The sequence below is a fragment of the Mesoplodon bidens genome (assembly GCF_964165515.1).
Source record: "Mesoplodon bidens genome assembly, chromosome: 10".
In the NCBI taxonomy this organism is placed as follows: domain Eukaryota; kingdom Metazoa; phylum Chordata; class Mammalia; order Artiodactyla; family Ziphiidae; genus Mesoplodon; species Mesoplodon bidens.
Genome location: NC_138172.1, coordinates 67,046,023 through 67,072,665, shown reverse-complemented (window position 1 = coordinate 67,072,665; position 26,643 = coordinate 67,046,023). Strand labels below are relative to the sequence as shown.

At 40.0% G+C, this 26,643-nt stretch overlaps 1 protein-coding gene across 1 annotated transcript; it reads right to left on the bottom strand.

The window, feature by feature from the left end:
* Window positions 1-13,079: 13,079 nt before the first annotated feature.
* Window positions 13,080-25,694, bottom strand: SNRPC (small nuclear ribonucleoprotein polypeptide C). Its single transcript, XM_081246759.1, has 6 exons — window positions 25,619-25,694; window positions 25,220-25,262; window positions 19,801-19,909; window positions 17,397-17,486; window positions 16,040-16,144; window positions 13,080-13,423 (listed from the first exon to the last, which is right to left on the bottom strand). The coding sequence occupies exons 1-6, from the start codon at window positions 25,624-25,626 to the stop codon at window positions 13,299-13,301; spliced, it is 480 nt and encodes a 159-aa protein (XP_081102885.1). The 5' UTR covers window positions 25,627-25,694; the 3' UTR covers window positions 13,080-13,298.
* Window positions 25,695-26,643: the final 949 nt, after the last annotated feature.

The window sequence follows — 26,643 nt, the reverse complement described above, 5'->3', positions numbered from 1 at the left end:
TCTTTGTTCCCAACCTTAGGGGGAAAGCATTCATTCAGTCTTTCACCATTAAGTATAACGTTAACTGTAGATTTTTTTGTAGGTGCTATTTTCAACTTAATGAAGTTCTCCTCTATTCCTATTTTTTCTGAGAGTTTTTATCAAGAATAAATGTTTAAGGACTTCCCCAATGGTCCAGTGACTAAGGCTCCATGCTTCCAATGCAGGGGGCCTGGGTTCGATCCCTGGTCAGGGAACTAGATCCCACATGCTGCAACTAAGAGTTTGCATGCAACAACTAAAGATCCTGCACGCAGCAACTAAGACCCGGCACAGCCAAATAAATAAATAAATACTTAAAAACAAATAAATAAAGGATGTGATTTTTAAAAAAAGAATAGGGACTTCCCTGGTGGCACAGTGGTTAAGAAATTGCCTGCCAATGCAGGGGACATGGGTTTGAGCTCTGGTCAGGGAAGATCCCACATGCCGTGGAGCAACTAAGCCCATGTGCCACAACTACTCATCCTGCACTCTAGAGCCTGAGAGCCACAACTACTGAGCCCGCATGCCACAACTACTGCAGCCCGTGTGCCTACAGCCTGTGTTCACAACAAAGAGAAGCCACTACAATGAGAAGCCTGCACACCACAACAAAGAGTAGCCCCCGCTCACTGCAACTAGAGAAAGCCCACACGCAGCCAATAAATTAATTAATTAATTTTTTTTTTTTTTTTTTTTTTTTTTTTTTGCGGTACACGGGCCTCTCACTGTTGTGGCCTCTCCCGTTGCGGAGCACAGGCTCCGGACGCTCAGGCTCAGCGGCCATGGCTCACGGGCCCAGCCGCTCCGCGGCATGTGGGATCTTCCCAGACCGGGGCACGAACCCGTGTCCCCTGCATCGGCAGGCGGACTCCCAACCACTGCGCCACCAGGGAAGCCCTAATTAATTTTTTAAAAGAATAAATGTTTAATTTTTTTCAAAGGCTTTTTCTGCACTTAATGTTATGTAATTTTTTTTAGCCTGTTAACATGATGGATTACATTGTTTGACTTTTCAAATACTGAACCAGCCTGCATCCCTAGAGTAAACCTCATTTAAACATGGTGTATAGGGCTTCCCTGGTGGCGCAGTGGTTGAGAGTCCGCCTGCTGATGCAGGGGACACAGGTTTGTGCCCCGGTCCAGGAGGATCCCGCGTGCCGCGGACTGGCTAGGCCCGTGAGCCATGGCCACTGAGCCTGCGCGTCCGGAGCCTGTGCTCCGCAACGGGAGAGGCCACAACAGTGAGAGACCCGCGTACCGCAAAAAAGGAAAAAAAAAAAACATGGTGTATAATTACTTTTATATATTGATGAATTCTACTTGTCAATATCGGGTTAAGAATTTGTGTATATTTCCTTGATGGCTAATAATGTGGAATGTCTTTTCATTTGCTTATAGGTCATTTGTAAATCTTCTTTGGAGAAATGTCTATTCAGATCCTTTGTCCTTTTTTTTTTTTTCATTTATTTTTTGCTGTGTTGGGTCTTTGGTGCCATGCAAGGGCTTTCTCTAGTTGTGGAGAGTGGGGGCTACTCTTCATTGCAGTGCGCAGGCTTCTCTTGTTGCGGAGCGTGGGCTCTAGGTGTGCAGGCTTCAGTAGTTGTGGCTCGTGAACTCTAGAGCACAGGCTCAGCAGTTGTGGCACACAGGCTCACTTGCTCCACGGCATGTGGGATCTTCCCGGACCAGGGCTCAAACCAGTGTCCCCTGAATTGGCAGGTGGATTCCTAAACACTGCACCACCAGGGAAGCCCCCCTTGTCCATTTTTAAATTGGGCTGTCTTTTTATTATCAAGTTGCAATAGTTCTTTTTGTACTCTAGATACAAGTCCCTTATCAGATATATTACATATATATAATATATAATATATTATATATATTATATATATTATTATATTATATATAATTATATCTATTATATAATTATATATATAATATATATTATATATTATTATTGTATATAATATATATTATATATTATATATAATTATATAATATATATTATATATAATTATATATAATATTATATTATATATTATATTATATATTATATATATAATTATATATATTATTTCAAAAATTTTCTCCCATTGTCTTTTCATTTTCCTGACTGTAAACTTTGAAGCACAAAAATTTTTAATTTTGATATCATTTCTTTTATTGCTGTTTTTCATGTTGTGTCTAAGAAATCATTGCATAATCCAAAGTCATGAAGATTTACATGTACGTTTTCATCTAAAAGTTGTATAGTTTTAGCTCTTACATTTACTTGAAATGATCCATTTTGAGCTAATTTTTGTATATGGTGTGATGAAGGGAAACAATTTCATTATTTTGCATGTGGATATCTAGTTGTCTTAGCATCATTCATTGAAAAGAATATTCTTTCCCTATTGAATTATCTTGGTGAAAATCAGTTGCCATGTACCAGGAACTGACATAGGTTGTAGGTCAATTATACTTCAAAAACTAACAAACTCATAGAAAAAGAGATCAGACTTGTGGTTACCAGAGGTGGGGGGTTGCGGGGGGAATGGGGAATTGGATGAAGGCAGTCAAAGGTACAAATTTGTTATAAGATAAGTAAGTACTATGCATATAATGTACAACATGATAAATATAATTAACATTGCTGCATGTTTTATATTAAAGTTATTAACAAAGTAAATCCTAAGAGTTCTCATCACAAGGAAAAAAAATTTTTTCTATTTCTTCAAATTTGTATGTTTATGAAAGGATGGCTCTTCACTATACTTATTGTGGTCATCATTTCATAATGTATGTAAGTCAAATCATTATACTGTACACCTAAAACTTATACAGTGCTGTATGTCAATTATATTTCAAAACTGGAAGTAAAATAATAATAATAATAATAATAGAAAAGCAATTGCCAATATAAGGGTTTATTTCTGAACTCTTAATTCTATTACATTCATCTATATGTCTAATCTTATGCCAGTAACACAGTGTCTTGATTAGTGTAGCTTCGTAGTAAGTTTTTGGGGTTTTTTTAATAAATTTATTTTATTTATTTTTGGCTGCGTTGGGTCTTTGTTACTGCGAGCAGGCTTTCTCACGTTACACAGCGAGTGGAGGCTACACTTCGCTGTGGTGCGCGGCCTTCTCATTGTGGTGACTTCTCTTGTTGCGGAGCACGGGCTCTAGGCACACAGGCTTCAGAAGTTGTGGCACGCAGCCTCAGTAGTTGTGGCTCATGGGCTTGTAGTAAGTTTTGAAATAAGGAATCTATAGTGTTTTTGAGTGTATAGCTTTTAGTTGTACGGCTTTTGTTTGTCTAGGTATTACATTATTTATACAAACCTTATCACAGTCTACTGGTATTGCCATTTACCAGACATAATGAAGTATAGAAACCTTACCTCCCTTTATGTTCCTTTTTTCTCCTGGAGGTATAACTGTCTTAAATATCTCCTCCACATATGTTTAGAGCTGCATTAATCAGTGTTGTGATTTTTGCATCAACCATCAAACGTAATTTAGAAAACTCAGGAAAAGTATAGTCTACTGTACTTAACCATATTTTTGCTTACCATAGCCTTCCTTCCTGATGTTATGAGATTCATTCATTTATTGTTTCCTTTCTGTTTAGAGAACTTTTTAGCCCTTCCTCTAGGGTATATCTGCTGGCAACAAATTCCCTTAGCTGTGCTTCATTGGAGAACATGCTTATTTCCCATTCATTCCTGAAACACTATTTTCACTGGATATAAAATTCTGGACTGATAGGTCTTCTCTTTCAGCACTCGAAAACTGTTTGCCACTTCCTTCTGGTATCCATGGTTTCTGATGAGAAACTGCTGTCCTTCAAATTATTTTCCCTCAAAAGTAAGGTATCATTTTTCTCTGTGTTTTCAAATTTTTTGTTTTTAGTTTTCAGAAGTTTGACTGTGTCTTGGTGTAGATTTCTTTGAGTTATCCTGGTTGAGATTCACTCCATCCACTGCAAACCTTTGGAAAGTTTTCAACCATTATTTGTTCCAGTACTTTTCTTGGCTCTTCCCTTTTTTCCTCTCCTGGAACTCTGACAATATGAATATTACATATTCAGGGACCCACGGGTCCCTACAGCTCAGTTCATTTTTTTTTTTTGTAAGTCTATTTTCTGTTGTTCAGATTGGGTATTTTTATTGTTTTATCAAGTTCTCTGATAATTTCCTGTTCCTGATTGTTTGCTGTTGAGCCCATCCACTGAATTTTTTTACTTATTTGGGGGTTCCAAAATTTCCATTTGGTTCTTTTTTTTTTTTTTTTTTTGGTACACGGGCTTCTCACTGTTGTGGCTCCTCCCATTGCAGAGCACAGGCTCCGGATGCGCAGGCTCAGTAGCCATGGCTCACGGGCCCAGCCGCTCCGCAGCATGTGGGATCTTTGCGGACCAGGGCACGAACCCATGTCTCCTGCATCGGCAGGCGGACTCTCAACCACTGCGCCACCAGGGAAGCCCTGGTTCTTCTTTTTGCCTTCTACTTCTTTGCTGAGATTTTTTTTTAATATTTATTTATTTATTTGGCTGCACTGGGTCTTAGTTGCAGCATGCAGGATCCTCCTTGTGGCATACAGGATCTTTTTTTAGTTGCAGCATGCGAACTCTTAGTTGCAGCATGTGGGATCTAGTTCCTTGACCAGGGATCGAACCCGGGCCCCCTACATTGGGAATGCGCAGTCTTAACCACTGGACCACCAGGGAAGTCCCCTTTGCTGAGATTTTCTATCTCTTCCTTTGCTTTGAGCATGTTCTTAATTGCTCATTGGAGCATTTTTATAATGTCTGCTCTAAAATCTTTGTCAAATAATTCTAGCATCTCTGTCATCTTGGTGTTGACATGTATTGATTGCATTTTAAAATTCAGTTTGAGATCTTCCTTGCTCTTGGTATGATAAGTGACTTTAAATTGAAACCTGGATATTTTCATATTATGTTCTGAGACTCTGGATCTTATTTAAACCTTCTGTTTTGCTGACTTTTTCTTGCAATGGCCTGGCAGGATAAGTGGGGAGGTGCCCTCCTGTTACTATCAGGTGGAGATAGGATTGCCCAATTAGCCTCCTTGGACACCCAAGGGAAGAGCTCCCCATTACTGCTGGGCTAAAGTGAAAGTTCTGGCTTTCCAGTAGGCCACAGCTAATACTTTTCCAGCTGACAGTGACAGAGTGTTGTTACTGCTCCCCACAAGGCCTCCACTGGCATGGGGGTATGTGCAGCCTCATCACCACTGGGCATTGTTGAAAGTCCTTAAAGTCCTGACTAAGCATCTTCTGAAACTATATCAGTCAAGAGGGGGCAATGCCTTGTAACTGCCAGATAAGAATGATAATCCCAGCTCTTCTCTGATACCACCCTGGCAGGAATTTGGGGCACTTCATTATAGCCTCACAAGGGTGGAAGTGTAAGCTCCCCACTTGCCCTTTGTGGCATGGGTTGCGGTAGGGTAAGTTTTTTTCTATGCTGTTTGGCTGGAGTAGAGTGGTTACCATCTAAAAGTTTTCTGTCTTGCTAAGCTGCCTCTTTTCTGGTCCTCTGGCTATAGGGAGCAGGCTTTTCTTGGGGAGTTTTTTTGTCTGTTGCCCATTGGAGTTTCTTGGTTACCAGCTTCTTCGGCTCCAAGTCTGGCACCTTTGAGGCAAAAAGAAAATCCAGACAGCTCACTGTGTTGTTCCTTGGGTCCCAGGTTCCCTAGCAGTTCTGCCTTCTTCTCTCCACCTTTCAGTGTTTCTTTTGCTTGTTTTTTAATATAATGTCCAGGATTTTAGTAATAAGAATAGAGAAATGTACAACTATTCCATCTTTCTGGAAGCAGAAGTTCATACATTTTAAAAAACTTATTTCAAAATAATTATAGATTCACAGGAAGTTGTTAAGATAATACAGAGAAGCCCCATGTGCCCTTCACTCACTTTCCTGCAATGGTTATATCTTACGCAACTACAGTACAATATAAAACCCAGGAAACTGATATTGGGGTGTGTGTGTGTATAATTCTGTCATTCATTATGTGTGTAGACCTGTGTAACCACTACCACAATAAAGATACAGAACTATTTCATCACCACAAAGATCTCCCTCATGCTACCCCTTTACAGTCATTCCCTGCTCCCCCCTAACCCCAACACCATTCCTAACCCTTGGCAACTACTAATTTCTTCTTCATCTCAATAACTGTGTCATTTATATAGATGGAATCATGCAGTAGGTGACCTTTTCAGACTGGCTTTTTTCACTCAGCATACTGCCCTTGAGATCCATCCAAACTGTTGTATCAACAGTTCATTCTTTTTTATTGCTGAGTCATATTCCACAATCCATATATTTTTAAAACACCTAGGTGATCACTTTATTTCAGACCCAGTAGCTTCGCTCACCTGCTTGGTAGGACAGCCATATCTCTAAATTCATGATTAGGGACTTCCCTGGTGGTCTAGTGGTTCAGATTCGGCGCTTTCACTGCCATGGCCCAGGTTCAATCCCTGATCAGGAAACTGAGATCCCATAAGCCGTGCAGTGCAGCCAAAAAAAAATCATGATGAAACATTCATTTGTACATACTGTGCTTTGTATGGAACAAAAGAGGACATACACAATGCCCAAAGAAAGATAAGACTATGCAGGGCTTCCCTGGTGGCGCAGAAGTCGAGAGTCCGCCTGCTGATGCAGGGGACACAGGTTCGTGCCCTGGTCCGGGAAGGTCCCTCATGCCACGGAGCGGCTGGGCCCGTGAGCCATGGCCGCTGAGCCTGCGCATCCAGAGCCTGTGCTCCGCAACGGGAGAGGCCACAACAGTGAGAGGCCCGCGTACCGCAAAAAAAAAAAAAAGATAAGACTATGCAAACAAGGAAAGGTAGTTTTATAGAAGACTCAAGAGCAAGGGGGTTGAGTAGCAAAGAGATGGTATTGCTGTCTGTAAGGATTCTTGAGAGCAGTTTTCTAGTTTGTGGTAGTTATGACTTAAAAACAACGAGGGGAACTTCCCTGGTAGTGCAGTGGTTAAGAATCTGCCTGCCAATGCAGGGGACACGGGTTCAAGCCCTGGTCCAGGAAGATCCCACATGCCACGGAGCAACTGAGCCTGTGTGCCACAACTACTGAGCCTGTGCTCTAAAGCCCGCGAGCCACAACTACTGAGGCCAGCACGCCTAGAGCCCATGCTCCACAAAAAGAAAAGCCACCCAATGAGAAGCCTGTGCACTGCAAAGAAGAGTAGCCCCTACTCACTACAACTAGAGAAAGCCTGCGCGAGGCAATGAAGACCCAACGCAGCCAGAAACAAAAAATAAATACATAAATTTATTTTTAAAAATATATATAGGGCTTCCCTGGTGGCGCAGTGGTTGGGAGTCCGCCTGCCGATGCAGGGGACACGGGTTCGTGCCCCGGTCTGGGAAGATCCCACATGCCGCGGAGCGGCTGGGCCCGTGAGCCATGGCCGCTGGGCCTGTGCGTCCGGAGCCTGTGCTCCGCAACGGGAGAGGCCACAACAGTGAGAGGCCCACATAACGCAAAAAAAAAAAAAAAAAAAAAAATATATATATATATATATATATATATATATATATATATTACTTTCCTCCTGGAGTATCTCTTTTATCAGCCAGGTAGGTTCAGCTGCACGTAACGGAAAACTCAAGATAATGTGTGACCTTAATAAAAAAGATGTTTACTTCTCTTCCAGGTAAAAGAAGCTTAAGGTAGAAGTACATGGCAGCTCTTCAATCTTTAGGGACCTATGCTCCTTCTCTCTTGCTAACACCATCCTTAGTTGCCAATTCATGGTCCAAGATGTCGCTTGCATTTCAAGCAAACATCATATCCACGTTCCTGTCAACAGAAAAGAGAAAGGGCAGGAAAAAAAGGCATGTTCCCTCCTGCCATATGGGCTCACCTAGTTACAAGCTGTGGGAAATGAGCTATGACCCACTGCCGATGGTCATGCATACTGATAAAAATTAGGCATTCTCTTAATAAAGATACTAAGAGATACTGGGGTAGGCAATTAGTAATGTCTTACTGCCACTCTAGGCTCTATTGTTATTCTTTTTGTCCTCCTCACATGCTTCTCTCTCTAGCAGAGCCCTGAGAGATAAAAGGGATGAAGAGGGGGAACATATAGCATGAGTGTAGAGGTAAAATTCTTTGTCCTACTTTTTACTTCGATATTCTTTCAACAAGCATCCCCAGAAAGTACTAGGATGTGATGTACAGGCAAAGAGGAGGGGGGAAGGATTAAGAGACCTGTTTCTCAGGGTCATTGTGAAAGCTAAGTACTTACAAAGGGCTTTGAGATCTCGGCCTCCTGTGCTGAGTTCAATGTCGCATCATCATATGAAGACGTAAGTCATCTTATGGGCTTTTCTTTTTCAAGGATGTGAAACCAGTTTGCCTTTATTTTTTGTCTGTGCCACACAGCACGTGGGATCTTAGTTCCCCGACCAGGGATTGAACCCGCACCGCCTGCAACGGGAGCTCGGAATCTTAGCCACTGGACCACCAGGGAAGTCCCCTTATGGGCTTTTCTTAATTGGCAGCCAGGGAAAGATACTTATTCAGAAGGAACAAGTATGGAGAATTTGGACAATCACCTGGTAGGTGATCAAAATTACTGTTACCAATGAGGGGCGGATGCCTGTGTGCCTGCCTACAGATGTGATATTCTAGGGATGCAACTGAGGACATGTACCAAACTGTAATCATGAGGAAACATCAGGCAAACCCAAAATGAGAAATGAGGAACATCCTATTAAACAAACGCTGGTGAAATCATCAGTATCATAAAAGACAAAAGAGAGGCTGAGGAATTGTTCTAGATTAAAAGGAGACTAAGGAGATGTGACAAAAAATTAAAGTACATGATCGCAGAGAGGATTCTCTACAGGAAAGGTGAAAAAAATACAAGGACAATGTTGGATCAGTGGGCAAAAATGAAACATCGTTGGTAGATTAAATTATTGAATCAAGGTTGATAACTAAACCACAGTTGTATAAGAGAATATACTTATTGTTAGGAAATACACACTTAAATATTTATGGTAAAGGGTTACTCTCAAATGGTTCAGAATAAAAAAGAATGTATATATATGGAGGGAGGGAGGGAGAGGGAGAGAGAGAGAGAGAGAGAGAGAGAGAGAGAGAGAGAGAGAGAGAGAGAGCACAAGCACAAATGATAAAGCACATGAGGTGAAATGCTAACAGGTAACAAAAGGTGATGGGTGATTCTGATTAAAGGGTATGTAAGTGTTCTTTGTGCAGTTCTTAAACTTTTCTGTAAGTTTGAAATCTACCACTCTGACCCTTAAAGAGCAAGAATAAGGATCATTTGGACTTTTTTACTCTTGCGCTTGTCTGACGAATTATTCTAGATGCTGAATTCGATCCTGTGCCAGAAAGTCTAACCTTTAAGTTTTCAGTTGGTAGGGAAAGAAATGTCTTCAATTAGTTAATGTTTATTAAGGTTTTCATGTAAAACAATATACCAGGCAAGCCTTCGGGACACTTCTGTCAGAGGAACAAGTATGGATAATTTGGACAATCAACTGGTAGGTAGGTGATCAAAATTACTAGAGTAAATAGTAATTTACTAAATAAATTACTATTAGTAACAGTTATTTAGTAGTATTAGTAAATACTAATTTACTAATACTAATTTACTAATAAATCACCTTAGTAAAATTACTAAGGTAGGCCAGGGTTTTTTCTTCTGTTCACCAAGTGAAAGATACTATCTGACTGAAGCTATGTAATTGGGACAAGCACTTAATCACCACTGGACTTTTTCCATACAGGATGACCAAGTTAGCCTGTGGTTCTATGCAAGGATCCCATTTCTCATGCAGCCTGGAATCAAGAGGCCTGGCATTCTGACAAACCATTAAAGCCATGCAGTAGACATGACGACAGCTTGGACTTTATTTTATTTTTTTATACGGCAGGTCCTTATTAGTTATCCATTTTATACACATTCGTGTATATATGTCAATCCCAACCTCCCAAATCATCCCACCACCACCACCCCGCCACCACTTTCCCCCCTTGGTGTCCATACGTTTGTTCTCTACATCTGTGTCTCTATCTCTATTTCTGCCCTGCAAGCCGGATCATCTGTACCATTTTTCTAGGTTCCACATACATGCGTTAATACACGGTATTTGTTTTTCTCTTTCTGACTTACTTCACTCCATGACAGTCTCTAGGTCCATCCACGTCTCTACAAATGACTCAATTTCGTTCCTTTTTATGGCTGAGTAATATTCCAGTGTATATATGTACCACATCTTCTTTATCCGTTTGTCTGTCGATGGGCATTTAGGTTGCTTCCATGACCTGGCAATTGTAAATAGTGCTGCAATGAGCAGTGGGGTGCATGTGTCTTTTTGAATTACGGTTTTCTCTGGGTATATGCCCAGTAGTGGGATTGCTGGGTCATATGGTAATTCTATTCTTAGTTTTTTAAAGAACCTCCATGACAGCTTGGACTTTAACTACACTCCCCATGGCTTTGGATCTGCCCATAGGAAAGGAAGCAAATATGTTACCCCACATCAACACTAACTTCTTCAATTCTTGGTATCTAGGAGTAGTCTGGTTTGTACCTATACAAATGCTCACATTACAGTTGACTCATATTTTAGAATTAAAACCAGATGTTCTAAAGGCATAAATCAATAGCAGTAAGTTTATCTTCTTTATAGCCTCTTACAAAGGAAATGTCTTATGATCATTCATTATAATAGTTTGCCCTAGAAGGAGTTAATAAACAAAATAAAAAGAACCTTCCTTAGAACTATTTACTCCTACTCTTGTTCACTGTAGTTAAAACTTGTTAAACTTTTAAGTCATCATATTGTTTTTCTGAAGCTATGTAAAACACTTTCTTCAAAGACGAGAAATGTTTCTAGGGTGGATGTTCAACCTTAAAAACGTACCGTGGAAAAAGCTTCCTTTTAGGAAAACCTGGGTTGTTTTCTGTGTATCCACAGGCTCTTTACGCTGAGCCTCACAGAGCTATACAAAGCAGAAACTTGCTGAGTCACACATAAGCTCACTTGGCACGGTTTCCCCTAACAAACCCTTAAGTCTGCAGAAGATTTTAAAAACAAATCTGAGCTATTAAAGTCATATAAACAAAAGACATATAAATTATCCATTTCTGAGACTTAAGTCCTCCTTAAAAAGATGTGACAACAAAGAACTAAAAAGCAACAAGTAGTCCTGGCAAAAGCTCAGACTAGGAAGTTGACACAGCTCCTACAGAGGCTGAGCATAAAGATCATCTCACTGTAAGGATATCTATTTCTAACCTCTTGTTTACCTAGATATGGTGATTTATTTGCCTAAATTAGCTTCTCTTCAAAATATTCATGAGTTTCTAGGGAAAAAAAGTAATCTACCCATTGGCATTTTAATTTCTAGCTACAAATCTTTTCAAAATTATAGACACATACATAGAGTCATATTCATTTTACTTATTTATAAAATTTATTTATTTGGTTGCGCCGGGTCTTAGGTGCAGCAGGCGGGCTCCTTAGTTGTGGCATGCGAACTCTTAGTTGCAGCATGCATGTGGAATCTAGTACCCTGACCAGGGATGGAACCCAGGCCCCCTGCATTGGGAGCTCGGAGTCTTTACCACTGCGCCACCAGGGAAGTCCCCAGAGTTACAACCTTGAGTAAAATAGATCCTAAGACAGAGTTTGCCAAACCCACTAATAATAATCAAAATTTCCTAGGGAGCGTTCCCAAAATGCAAATTTCCTAAGCCCTAAACCAGATATATAGAATCAAAATCTGGCATCTTTATTTTGGAAAAGGTCCTCCATAATTCTGATCACCAGGCCAGGTTGTAAACTGCTGGTGTAGGGCACCCTCTGCCCATCACTATAATAACCTCAGATGGGAAAGGTGGCTTCTTTTTTAAATAGCTAATGATTCAAAATCCAAAAGATACAAAAAGGTGGGAAACCTTTCTCCTTCATCCCTGTCCCCCAGCCACCCATTTACTCTTCATGGGCCACCAATATCTCCAGCTGCTGATCTGTCCTTCCAGAGATCCTTTAAGCACACACAGGCACATACAGGTATCTCCTTTACAAAAGGATAGCAGCAAACAATACATTGTTATGTGAACAAACCAAAGGGCAGGGCAATGTGTATCTCGGAGTTCTTTCCCCATCAGTATAGAACTTCCTTATTCTGTTTCAACAAGCATGGTACATGCCACTTCGTGGATGTAACGTACTTGATAAATCAGTCCCCTTTCACTGGACACCTGTGTGATTTCCAGTCTCTTGCTATAACGCATAATCTTGTACACAAGTCATTTCATACATGTGCAAGTCTATCTGTAGGATAAATTCCTAGACATAGAAACGCTATGTCAAAGGATACAAGTATTGTAATTCTGAGCGATACTGCCAAATTGCCCTCCCCAGAGGTTATACAATTTTCACTCCCACTTGTAGTATGAAATAGTTTAGATTTTACACTAAGCTGAATATGAACAGTGGCGATGGCTTACTTTCTAGATGTCCCCCTGAAAATATCCTCCTTTTATAGCCTAGTAACAAATAACATTCTGCAAACACCTTCTGCACCATGAAAATCTGCATAGTTTTCCCATTACTAATAGAACATTTTCTGACTATTTGAAGTCCAAGAAAAAGAGGGGCTGAGTGCAAGGAGGTTAAGGCAATTCTTGCTGCTGTTAGCTGACATGCACTCACCGTGAAGCCTTTTTCCCTACTTTAGCATAAAAGAATTAAAATTTTCCACTCACTACACAAAGTATTATTAATGTGAAAAATTAACCAGGTGCTGTTTATTATTTTAATCAACAAAAGCTCTACAAGTGTTGGATTTACCAGTTTTTGCACAAGAGAACTTTACTAAATAAAGACAAGGTGCCCAAAGGGACCCACTCTACAGCTAAGGGAAAAGAATGTCATACAGAGGGCATGCTGAAGAAAGAATAAGCTAGAGAAACACAACTGGACTCTCCTTTATAATACAAAAAGAATACAGAAGGGAGAAAAAAGGGAACACATTTTTAACTAAAAGAATTGACAATTTTATTTTCACATTTCACAATACAAATGAAAATTGCTTTTTTTGTCCCACCACTCCCCTCCAAAACTACTCTCTCTTTGATAGGAAGGGGGAGCAAGTCTTCCTTGTCATCCTGTTAGAAAACATCCCGAGTCACAGCACCATGATCTCCTGGTGAAGTAATATAAAACTGATATAAAGAGGTTCCCCAATCTCCTTATCTGTCTGGTCGAGTCATTCCTGGCCGGGTGGGCACCATCATGGGACGGGCGGGAGGTCTCATCATTGGGGGCCCAGGCATCATTGGCATGTGGCCTCCCATAGGCGGCCTCATTCCAGGAGCTGCAGGTAAAACAAAGAAAAGGAAAAAAGACAGTCAAAAATACTACTTAGGAGAGCTTGATGGGACTTCAATTAAAGACAAAAAAAGTAGCCCCCCCCTGCAAAATGCTGGAAAAAAGACATACTTGACAGAAGAAATGCAACAAATTCATCACATTTGTAAATTACTTAGACAGTCTCAAACAAAAAACAAAAAGGTCAACACAAGAACCATATGGGAATCATGATCTAATGATAGTAAGGGGGAAACTATTAATAGACTGCTTTCCAGAAATCACCAGGGACTAGTTCCCTAAATTGACCTTATTTCTCACTCAGGGAAATTCACAACTAAGTCACATGTTAGTCAGCTCTTTTAATCAGTTTTATCCACCATATAACCAGGAGCTATTTCATGAATGTACACAGGCACAGAGGACAATCTTACCACTAAGCGTTTGTTCGGAGTTGTAGGAAAGGTGAGCAGGAGGCCCATGCTGAGAACCTGTTAGTAACCATACTTAGCTCAAGTCAAGAAAAATAATAGGCAATAATGTGATTTATAACAATTAGCACACACACACAAATCTGATTTTTCTAATACATTTCAGAAACTATTAATGAGTTTTTTTTAAGTGTCCCATCAATATACCAGCCAAATAAATGAGTCAGGGAAGGGAGGGCAAGCAGACAGGTGAGGGTTGGGGAGGAATACAGGCAGCTTCACAGAAGTAGTAATGTTCTACTTCCTCAGCTGGGTGGTGGGTTCATGGTATTAATTGTATTACTATGCCTTATAATTTTCATGTTATGTATCTTCTTTTTAAATATCATATTTTACCTAATTATTTATTTTCAACTAAATCATTTTGATTAAAGGCTTGCAATAAATGCTTCAAGAGAAAACTATATTTAAAGTTGAATATAGCCTTATCACAAAAAGTAAAACACAAGGATATGCAAAAACACAAAATCCAACAGGTACAGAATTAAATTTCAACAGAAACAGAAAATACTAAAACTTCTAAATATCTTATTAAAAAATCCCTCCATAACATAACCTGTATTCAGCATTTCTTAGAAGAAACTGATCTAGACCAAAGACTGAAAATGAGGCCCCTGAAAACTTTTTCTTTGGTCTCCATAATGCCTTAAATCTTAATTAGTTGTCAACATTGGCAGTTAATATGTCTTGTTACTAATAAGTAATTCTAGATACCTTTTTTCATCTTTGTATTGTGGAAATGTTCAAACATACACAAGCATAGAAAAAAAGAATATAATGAACATCCATGTACCCATCAACCAACTTAAACAATTATCCACCCGAGGGCAACCTTGTTTTATCTTATCCTCATCCATTCCTATCCTTGCCTACCCCCCAGCTACTCAATTATTTTAATGCAAATCCCATAATTTTATTATTTTATCCTGGCTAAAAACAACAACAACAACAACAAAATACTTGGGCAAATTGGCAACACTAAGCCTGTATTCTCAAACATCAACCACAGGTTGACGCTGAGTTCTAGAAGCCTTCTTTGCATGTGACAAGCATTCCCCAATTCACATCCCTAACCCCTATAGGAATGTGAATCTGTGATCCCAATTTAAGAATGCAAAAGACATCTGAATCACTTAGATTGTGATTGTGAATCACTTAGATTCACAAGTCAGTAAGGCAGGAATTCTCTTTATCTAAACTCTCCCACCCCTAAATGATACCCACAGCAAGCATACTGAATGTTTCTGGCCAGGAAGCTAGCTACTCTAATGCCTTTGCACACTGTCTTACCAGTTGAGTTGTAGGCTTCTTATGTCAGTTGTAGTTACTCTAATTACATAATTTAATTATTCTGCAAACTGATGAAATACGAATGCAGAAAAAGAACTATTTCTATAAAAACTAAGCTGATAATAAGACTCAGGCAAATCATCCCCCAAAAGTACTCACAAATTTGGTAAGCGAAACGATCATAAAAAATAGAAACTAAATTGCCTCACAAGGTCTCTAACCACTTCAAAGAAAATGAAACTGAAGTTGGTAAAGGACGCATTATGAGTATGGCTTTCTGGTTTATGCAAGAAATATATGGTGTTCCAGTCAGTAGACTCATTCTCAAAGCAAAGGCCCTGACCATGTATCAGAAAACTCTGCAAATTAATGTACATTTATGTTTATGTTAAAATAAAATGCTTGAGGCATAAGTTTTTTCCCCTTCCTGAATAAAAGACTAACTACCAGGCCTAAGGCCTTTTTCATAAGTACTAATTAACCTAGTTAACCTGCAAGATTAAATCAGCAATAGGCGGTAGCTCTGCTCCAAATCAAAACCAAGAAAAGCAGCAGCACAAATATATATCCACCCTTCTCCGCATTATAAATGGCCAAAAGTCAGGAGGGGGTGACAGGAGGGACAGAGAAGGAAAAAAGAGGCAGTCTTATCCTGCTTTCAGTTGCACAAGGTCTTTGGATACCATCCAATTACACTGATAAACCAGGTGTTTCTTTTTATCATTATAGATTCACCAAATGTCATCTGTTGCAATACATTTAGACAGCTAATTAAGAATTCTATTTAAATGGAAAGCTAAAACACAATGGAGCATCCAAGAAGGAAAGAGATTCAAACTTACCAGGTCCCACTGGCATCATCCCAGGAGGAGGAGGGCCCATCATTGGCATCATGGGAGGGCCCCCCATGTGGGGTGCTGGCATCATCCCAGGGCGAGGAGGACCCGCTGAAATAAAGAATGGGGCCTGAGGCTGAGATATGCTTGTATATTAACATTTTCTCTTCTCAGTGAAATAGGGCCTCATGATCTGGCCCAAATTCTGTAATAGTTCTGTAACTTCTTATGGTTTCTTTTATAACAGCAGATTCACAAAAATCAGTGGGCTACAAAACTTTAGTTACATTATGACTAAAAAACAAGAACAAGCCTGCCTAGACAGAAGTGTAAAATAAAGATAAGTTTCCCAGGTTAAAAAGATTCCAGCAGTTTAAATTTTTAAAAGAAGGGTATTATACCCCTGATGAACTTAAGCCACAAGTACCTAATTTCAGATCTTTTTTTCCAATCAAAACTATGTTTAAGAGAGTCTTTGGAAATACGAAAATGTTTCCGCACAGATATTCCTGAACAATAACAATCTGGAACAACTTAGATGTCCAACAATAAGCAAATGGTGAGACTAATTATGTACATTCATACCACTGACTATTCTACCATTAAAAATAATGGAGTTGAGTGCCAGCCAGTCAGGATAGAGTAGGAGAGCAAGCCAGTGAGCCTGATCAGGTCCCAGGGTGGCAGGATTCCAAGAAGGGTTTGGTGGGTCACTAGTGGTCTACCTGCATTAGTGTGCAACTATTATAAACAGCCTACTTCTCTGTGTTTATATCCATGATAATTTACAGGACTGAGTTTAGGTCTCTGAGTTCAATTTAATCTGAACCCTTCCAGGAGGGCCAAAGAACTTATGGCCTAGTTGCTCAATGTCCTCCTGTCTGTCATGCAGAAACAACAAACCTTCCGAGAGAGTAGAGTCCTTTGATCCACTCCTCTTTTAACTATGCAGTTTTTGTCTTTCACAGGTATATATATTGGTTTTAGATGAGTTACAAGGTTGGGAGAGAGACTGAGGAGTTTATCAGCTACATCAGTCCTCCAGTGTTGTATTCATAGCAGTAAACAACTCAGCAGCAATACCTCTTTATACATCAGCTCATCTAATCACAGGTACATTCTGAGCTTTCCATTGACTCTATCTCAGACCCATTTGAGATGCCACAAATATAATACCCTAATAATAAGGTAATCAGAAGGTAACTCTAAAGATATTTCAGAAATTATACCACTGAAGCTGTTTTCTATTACTGCCTATGTATTCACTTAATGAACATTTGAAAGCCAACTGTGAGATAATCCAACAAAATCAAGGATAATCTGCCTAGTTACACCCCTTAAGATAAAAACTTTATAAACTTACGGAGACTGGGGGGAGGTGGAATCATTGCCCCTGCAGGAGGAGGAGCAGAGAATGGAGTAGGAGGTATCTTTCCTTGTTGGAATGCAGCGGCTTTGGAGAGTGAGGAAAAAAACAACAAACAGTGAATGAGAATTCAGCAACCCATTTATTTACTAAAATAACCACTTTCTTTTAAATTTTTAACAGTCCCATTATTTCACTCTAAAAAGCATTCATCTAAGATTACTACATCATGGTCTCCACAGTTTTTAAATCAACTGTAGGTACTCACAAGCTAAAACTGCAATTAATTGGTTTACTGATCTGGGTTTTTTAACCTGTTTTTATTTCATCAGCATTCCTACAGATGAATTAACTATGAGAGACTAGTTAACTATGAGTGAAAACCTCTCACCTATAAATGTCTTACCAAAGAGCAGCAGTCATCTTTAATCTGTACATGTAGTTTACACTCAATTCAAGCTGCTCATAGTTTTGTTTGAAAAATGTGTGATAACTGCCCAGAGGCCAGGCTTTGTAAAATTTCAATCCTTCCTATATATGCTTTCCTCCATCAAAACAATACACCATTTTGGTTTACCTGTTTTGAAATTAATGCACTGAGGTAAGAGATGTAAAAGAAACAAAGATTTCAAAGCAAGAGCCTGCTCCGAAGGAGCTTATGATCTTGAAAAATGCCCAATAAAATTATCTTTTAATTTTTCTTTCAGAAAATATGAGGCACAAATGAAAACAAAAGAAACTGAAGATTGTTTATACTTGGTTTGGGAAAGGAGTCATACATAAATACTAAAATACACATTCATAAAGTCTACTCCTGAATTTGTTAGCCCTTCCCAATTCAGTGCAGCCTGCAGCCCAGACACTCCCCCGTTCCACTCCAACCCCACAAGTGCAAAGGAGATCAAATTACTCAAGTAGATCACTGGTAATTCATGAGAACCAGATCCAAAAAATGACCCCGAGTAGAGATTTATGAACAGCTATCACATTCCTCCAAACAGAGCCTGTGCTCTCTAAGGGATCACATCCCCCAGCAAAAGCCTTTTCCAATCAAAAGTCACCTCCCACACGTTGTGTAGGACAGCTTGTAAAGGCTGAAGAGGGAGTGGCTAAGTAGCGGACTCAACATCAACATAATCCTGAACATGATGAGGTATGCCCCCAAGGGCTTGCTTCTTATCCTCTAAAAGTCCTCCATCAAAAACATTTACTCATCTTTAATTATTCGGCTGAGCACAAAAAAATAACAAACATAATGCTAACCTTTAATGCAAGAAACTTCCAACATCTTTTCAAATAGAGGAGAAAATGATTATATTTTTTCCCAAAGGAAATGAGACAATGTCTGAGATTTGCTCCTTAATAATCCAGGAGGGGAAAGGGAGGAGATTGCCTCAACAAGGGGCAATTCTGTCCCCTTGGGAACACCAGGCAATGTGTGAAGGTATTTTTAGTCACAACTGGGCATTGCTATTGGCATCTAGCAGGTACAGGCCAGGGCTGCTGAACAGTCTACAATGCACAGGACGGCCCCCAACAAAGAATTATCAGGCCCCAAATATCAATAGTGCTAAGTTTGAGAACTTTAGTATAAATGAAACAAGACTGCCACAGCAGTGATACGGGTGTGGCAGTCATGGGAGGTTTATTCTCTAAAGTTCTCCTTCTGTTGTGCTTAAAATTTTCCATGATAGTTTTGCTTTTTTTCAAAAAAAATAAAATCACACCACAATCAAAGTCCACATTTGCCTGCCAGTTCTGGGTACAATGAACGATCAGGAAAGGCCATGTTTCAAATACACCAGGATGCTCTAACATAAAAATGCAGTATCTCTTTCTGTCAGTGTCTTGGACGCAACTATCCTAAACAACAAAAATGTTCTTAATTAAACAAGAAGAGTATGGCATGTGTGGCAGGGGTCCAAAACATACCCAAACTATTCTGTCACATGAGTCACTTCCTTTGTGACCAGTTATCTTTGCCAGGACAACGAAGAATAAACGTGTCTCAAACTCTTCAAAGAGAGCTACAAACTCACCCCCACCTTTTCCTATTACAACCAGAAAACAGATCTAAAAACCATGGCTCACTACAAAGGAGGTTCTGCATAAATGTGCTACAAAATCTGGTCCACGTCCATAGTGAAATATTAGGCAACTCATTCTTCTCTGCCCAAATTCCCAGTCTAATCAATACCTGATTGCTCTAACCTCAAAAATTAATATTAATGTTTTCCTATATCCCTGGGAAACCAATGACCTTCCACTTCTTTGATTCAGCACATCAGAATGCTCCTATTTATCATTCAGAATGAGTTGCTTCTGTGAAAAACAACAGAGAGACAGGGACGAGAAAGAATGGGACCATTCTACCACATCAGAACAAGAGACTGAAACGCACTTGTTTTGTCAATCAGGCTCTGAGCCTGCTCTTCCATCCATTTCTGATAGTAGTCTTTCACATTCTCTTTGTGTTTCCTACCACTGCAGTGTGTCTTTCTCACAGATGGCTGTAAAACAAAAGGTTGTATCAGTCAGAGAAACAAATACCCAAAACCAGAAATTTTTTAAAGCCTTACCTTTTAATAGGTAGCCTGGCTACCTCTAGCAGCCTTAGCTGGTGCCAAAGCATCACTTAAAAACATTATCCAGCAATGTACTGTGGTAATTTACCTACTGTATTTATTATCTAAACCAGGGGTCAGAAAACTATGGCCCATGGGTCAGCCACCCGATTTTGTGGAAAAAAAGTACCGGAACACAGTGGTGTTCATTTGTTTACGTATAGTCTATGTCTTGTCTCCACAACAGCAGAGTTGAGCAGTTGCAACAAAGACTGTTTGGTCCACAAACCCAAAATAATTACAAGCCAGCATTTGAAGAAAAAGTTTACAATCCACTGATCTAGAAAACGGTATCATATAATGCCCTTCCTTAGGCTATTCTACAGCAAAATAATATAGCTTACATACATTTAAATAACACTGTTTATGGGAGTATATTCTTTTAAAGGACCATGGGTCTAGAAAACAGACTCCATGTGAATCACACACAGACCTTTGTCTCTAGCCCACTAATCCTTTTGTTCTTTCTTTAACAGTTTTATTGAGGTAAAAATGACGTAAGATAAACTCCACGCACTTAACCTTTTGTTTTTTTAAGTTAACATTTATTTAACTCTTACTACATGTCAGACACCATGCTATGTACTTTACAAGGAGTGCCTCAATCTCTATAGAAATCACACGTGCATGGTACAGTGGAATACTAATCAGAAAGAACGAATCACTGATACATGCGATACGGACAAATCTCAAAAACGCACTGAGCAAAAGAAATCAGATACACACAGAGTGTAAAAGGATCCATTCATATGAAGTTTAAAACCAGTAATAATGATCTTTAGTCATAAACACCAGATCAGTCAGTGCCAGGGGTGCAGGGGACTGATTGCAAAAAAACACAGGGAACTTTCTGGAGTGATGGAAATGTTCTATATCTTGATGCATACATCAAGTTGTAATCATTTGACAAGTCATCAAACTGTACACTTAAAATGTGTGCATTTAATTGAATATAAATTATAATTCAATACAATTGATTTTAAAAATCACAAGGTTGGACTTCCCTGGTGGTGCAGTGGTTCAGAATCCACCTGCCAATGAAGGGGACATGGGTTCCATCCCTGGCCCAGAAGATCCCACATGCCGCGGAGCAACTAAGCTGGTGCGTTACAACTACTGAGCCTGCATTCTAGAGCCCACGAGCCACAACTACTGAGCCCGCAAGCTGCAACTACTGAAGCCCATGCGCCTAGAGCTCATGCTCTGCAACAAGAGAACCCACTGCAACAAGAAGCCTGTGTACTACAACGAAGAGTAGCCCCTGCTCACCACAACTAGAGAACAAAAGCCTGCACACAGCAACGAAGACCCAATGCAGCCAAAAATAAAATAAAATAATTAATTAATAAAAAAATAAAAATCACAAGGTTATTGGGACTTTCCTGGTGGTCCAGTGGCTAAGACTCCACACTCCCAATGCAGGCAGCCTGGGTTTGATCCCTGGTCAGGGAAGTAGATCCCACATGCCGCAACTAAGAGTTTGCATGCCACAACTAAAGATCCCACATGCCACAACCAAGACCCGACCCAGCCAAATAAATAATTTTTTTTAATCACTAGTATGTATAAAATAGATAACATGAGAACCTGCTCTATAGCCACTCCACTTCACTGTACAGTAGAAACTAACACATCGTAAAACAACTATACCCCAATAAAAAAAAAAGTTTAAAAAATTTTTAAAAATAAAATGTTTGGTTCTACTGGAAAAAAAAAGAAATTAAAAAAAAATCATCCACTGCATGCAACTCAATTGTCGGGAAGGACATTTGAAGTTTTTAAAAATTTATTTATCTATTTTTGGCTGCGTTGGGTCTTTGTTGCTGTGCGCAGGCTTTCTCTAGTTGCAGTGAGCAGGGGCTACTCTTCGTTGCGGCGCGTGGGCTTCTCATTGCGGTGGCTTCTCCTGTTGTGGAGCACGGGCTCTACGCACATGGGTTCAGTAGTTATGGCTCGCTGGCTCTAGAGCACAGGATCACTATTTGTGACGCACGGGCTTAGTTCTTCCGTGGCATGTGGGATCTGCTGGACCAGGGCTCGAAGCTGTGTCCCCTGCATTGGCAGGTGGATTCTTAACCACTGCACCACCAGGGAGGCCCCAGGACATTTGAATTTTCACAGAAGAAAAATAAGAAAATAAACCCTTTACCTACTTAAAAAAAAAATCACAAGGTTATTATCTTCTGTTTATGCTTAAAGACTTGTCTCAAAACACATAGATGGTAAGAAAACTAAGGCCTGGAATCCAGATCTCATTCAGATGCTCCTCACAGCTGCCTTCCTCCCTCCTAACTCTCTTCATGTGACTGCTTCAGCAGCAACATATACAACCAACGTCGTGTGAGCAAAACTGTCTTTTTTATGGTCTGTATCTCAAAATACTGTTCCCTGTCTCCCAACCACTGCTTACACTAATACCACAATGATGCCTTAAGCCTAATAACAAAATCATGCCTAAGAACCAGCAAAAGCTCAAAAGTGAGAGCACTGAATGTTTTATACATTCATACTGAACGTTTTATACATTTCAAAGTCCACCACAGGGACTGCTTCAATCACTATGGAAACTTCCTATTTTCACAAGGTATCATGTTAGAACAGCAGTATTACAAGGATTCCTGACATTTCTCATAAAGAGATATTCTGAATTCTCTGAATTCTAGCATTACCAAGTTGAGTGAGCATATGACAATATAGCACTGGAAAAGGGTAGAAAGGCATAGCCCCCCATACTAACAACTTCAAAAAATTATGACTAGGGGTTTGACCTAGAGAGGGGGTTAGGGACACAAAACCAAAACAAAACAAAAAGACGGGGGATCTATAGGCAAGCTACTACCACTACCAATTTACTGGAGGAGTCTCCTCCAGGACAATCTATAATAATATTTAGAACTATTATTTCTTCAAGAGGTACCACCCTACTTACATGTTCCACAAATCTATTAATGCTAAACTACATCTAACCATGTGTTAGAAAGAATTCCAAATAAAGTGACAACAGAGAAATTATTGGCTAGATTCCTGCAGCTACTATTCAAGATGACATCATGATCGAGTTCTAATTTAATCACGTCTCTGCAGAGGCAGCAAAGTAGAGAGCTGCAATTCTGAAGGTATGGCTCACAGACACCACTCAAAGTGCAAGACAGACCAGTGAATTTTAACGTTAAAAGAGCGTATGACATGGTTTCAGATTCCACACTGCAACTAGCCATGTGCTGAGTTTTGGTGCAATAATATAAAGTAATAAAGAATATCCATGGGCTTCCCTGGTGGCGCAGTGCTTGAGTCCGCCTGCTGATGCAGGGGACACGGGTTCATGCCCCGGTCCGGGAAGATCCCCCATGCCGCAGAGTGGCTAGGCCCGTGAGCCATGGCCGCTGAGCCTGCGCGTCCGCTCCGCAACGGGAGAGGCCACAACAGTGAGAGGCCCACGTACCGCAAAAAAAAAAAGAAAGAAAATCCATGATTGTCTAAAAATGCTATTAAAGTACTCCCATATCCATGTGAGGCTGGATTCATCATACACTTCAACCAGAACATAGTGCAACAGATTTAAAGTAGAAGATGAGAATCTGCCAGCTTCCATTAAGTCAGATGTTACACAGGATTCCAAAAATGTTAAAATGCCATTCTTTGTACTGAATTTTTTTGTTTTGGAAAATAGCTATTTTTCACTTTTAAAGTGTTATTTGTATTACAAGTAAAAAGTCTGTTATCATTACCTTTAAATGCATTAATAAGCATTTTTAATTTTAAGTTTTAACTTCAAATACAACAAATTTTAATGGATATAACCCACCTTTTTTATTCTTTTTGAATAATCCAGTAATTTTTAAGAGTGTAAAGGGACGATGAAACAAAAAAATGTTTGAGAGCTGCTGGCATAGAAGCTCTGGAGTTAGACTGCCTAGACTCATCTTCCAGCTCTATACAACTTACTGGTTTTGTAACATCCAGTCAGTTATTTACCCACACTGCCTCAGTTTCCCCCTTTGTAAAATGGGAGATAACACCAACCTCATAGGATTAACATGAGCATTAAACAAAATGATACATGGAAAGCATTTGGAACGCTGCCTGACATACAATAAATATTCAATCTTAGTCGCTGTTATTATTTGTTAAGCAGTTTTTAATCAAATCAAAGTATTTGGTTTAAAATTTAGGCATTTCTTTCCAATTTAATCAGTCAAACATTTAAGAGCCTTGACACAACGAAATATTTGAACTTCAGAATGTTTTCCTAGAATTTTTACTTGTCATATGAATTTTTTTCATCTTTAAACTTGCTTAAGCTTTATTATTTCGGGTCTCCATTAAAAACACTGACTGATGGAAGACTAATAACTTTGAATTATGAAGACAGTTACAGGAAGAGTGGAAAAACAAACACCCCAAAGTATTTTCTCCAAGCATTAGCCCTTAAACCTTAGCAAGATGAAATGCACAAATTACAAAATTTTTTAGAAATCTAATTTAGGGAGTTCCCTGGTGGCCTAGCAGTTAGGATTCCGGGCTTTCACTGCTGTGGCCTGGGTTCAACCCCTGGTCAGTGAACTGAGATCCCACAAGCCGCACGGTGCAGCCAAAAAAAAAAAAGCCTAATTTATTACATATAAGGCTTTCCTTAGGTTTCCTTTTATTAAAAAAATAACTTACTTGAGCTATAATTCACAGATAATACAAGTTACAAATTTTAAGTGTACAATTCAGTGGGTGTTCGGTATATTCACAGAGTTGGGCAATCATCACTACAATCAATTTTTTTAAATTATAGTTGATTTACAATATTATATTAGTTTCAGGTGTAAAAGACAGTGATTCAATATTTTTGTAGATTATGCTCCGTTTAAAGTTACAAAATAATGGTTATATTTCCCCTGTGCTGTACAATTAGCTATTTATACACAATAGTTTATACCTCTTAATCATACCTCTATCTTGGCCCTCTCCACTTCCCTTTCCTCACTGGTAACCACTAGTTTGTTCTCTAAATCAATGAGTCTGTTTCTGTTTTGTTATATACATTCGTTTGTTTTATTTTTTTAGATTCCACATACACGTGATAACAAATAGTATTTGTCTCTGACTGACTTATTTCACTAAGCATAATACTGTCTAGGTCCATCCATATTGTTGCAAATGGCAGACATATACGGTTTTCTGAAGCTGAAAAGAAACACTACTTACAGAGTCATGGGTGAGGTATGTATCGCAGTAGTCACAATAAAACCTGGAAAGAGAAGGAAAGTAGAGAAAGAGAAAATGACAACCCGTTAATAGATGCCCATCCACCGAGGCGCTGTTTATTGAAGGTAAAATAGAAAATAAAATAAAGTAAAAGACCTATTCACGATACGAAGACATCAAACAGAGCGTCCTGACACAAGCCAAGCTTTTGGGTTGCCTTACGGAGAGTCGACCTCCACACTCGTAAAGAGGTATCTAGAAATCAGGGTCTCCCTTCCTCCCCCAGACCCTCTCGCTCCCCCAGAGGCTCGCGGAGCCAGAACCCGTTCTGTGCTCTCCCGCAGGGCCACAATCAGTGATCGAGACCGCGAACATCCCCAGATTTAGGCCCCCACTCACTTAGGCATGTCGCTCGGCAGGCCGTTGGCAACTCCGTTCCGCGCCGCCCGGAAGTGACGCGCACAGTGAGCGCCGACGCGGCGGAAGCGATGAGTCAAATGCGACTGCAGAAGCCCCACCCAGTCATCCAATCCGCCAGCTGCGCTGCGCCTGCTGTACGGCTTTGTCGGCGGAGCGAGAGGCGGGGCTTGTCCTGCTCCTCCCTTCACCTAGAGGAGGGTGGGAAGGGGGAGTGTCCAGTATCCCTGCGAGAGTCAATGCACGCTGTTGTGGCCGTGGTTTTCGATGCTCCCGGAAGCATGTTATTCATCCTTTCTTTCGACAGTTATCTAATGAGTGTCTGGTATGTGCCAGGCACTGCTATAAATGCTAAGAAGCCAGCAGTGAACAAAACAGACAAAAATCCTTGCTTTCTTGGACTTGACATTCGAGTTGGGGAAGACAAATACAGTAATAAAGTCAGTATGTAGTGGGTTAGATGGAGCCAAGTGCTATGGGGAGGGAGGGAATGAAGCATGGAAGAAGGGAGTTCAACTTTAAATAAAACAGAAAGCTTGCTGAGAAAGTGATGACTGAGAAATGATAGGTTTCTTAAAGCAAGAAAGCCAGGCGCAAGCCATTTTACATAGTGTCTCTGTTTTTGAGTCTCATTAACCACTGGAGGTGGCAGAATCCCCAGTTTCAAGTCTCGTGGCTGCTTCCTAGCTGTACTGCATGTGCAAGTTATTTAATATTTCTGACTCCATTTACTCATATGAAAAATATGAATAATAGTTCTTACTTGTAGGCTTTGAGGAAGAATTAGATGTGAAAATGCTTGTAAAGCTTTCAGTGCAATGTCTGTACACACTAAGCCCTCCACAAATGGTAGTTATGGTTCCACAGGAGGAAACTGTTAGAAGAAACTTGTCCAGGGAGTTCCCTGGTGGCCTAGGGGTTAGGATTCCAGGTGAGAAATGGAGTATTTCCTACCATATCAGTAAACAAAGGATGTCACACTCATCAGCAATTGCAGCCCCCACTGT

Excerpts from the sequence above, each read along its gene's own strand:
- SNRPC (XM_081246759.1), bottom strand. Across the intron at positions 19,910-25,219 it reads CATACCTCACCCATGACTCT|CCATCTGTGAGAAAGACACA; the intron begins GTAAGTAGTGTT and ends TTTGTTTTACAG. Across the intron at positions 16,145-17,396 it reads TCCACCTCCCCCCAGTCTCC|CGGGTCCTCCTCGCCCTGGG; the intron begins GTAAGTTTATAA and ends TCTTTATTTCAG.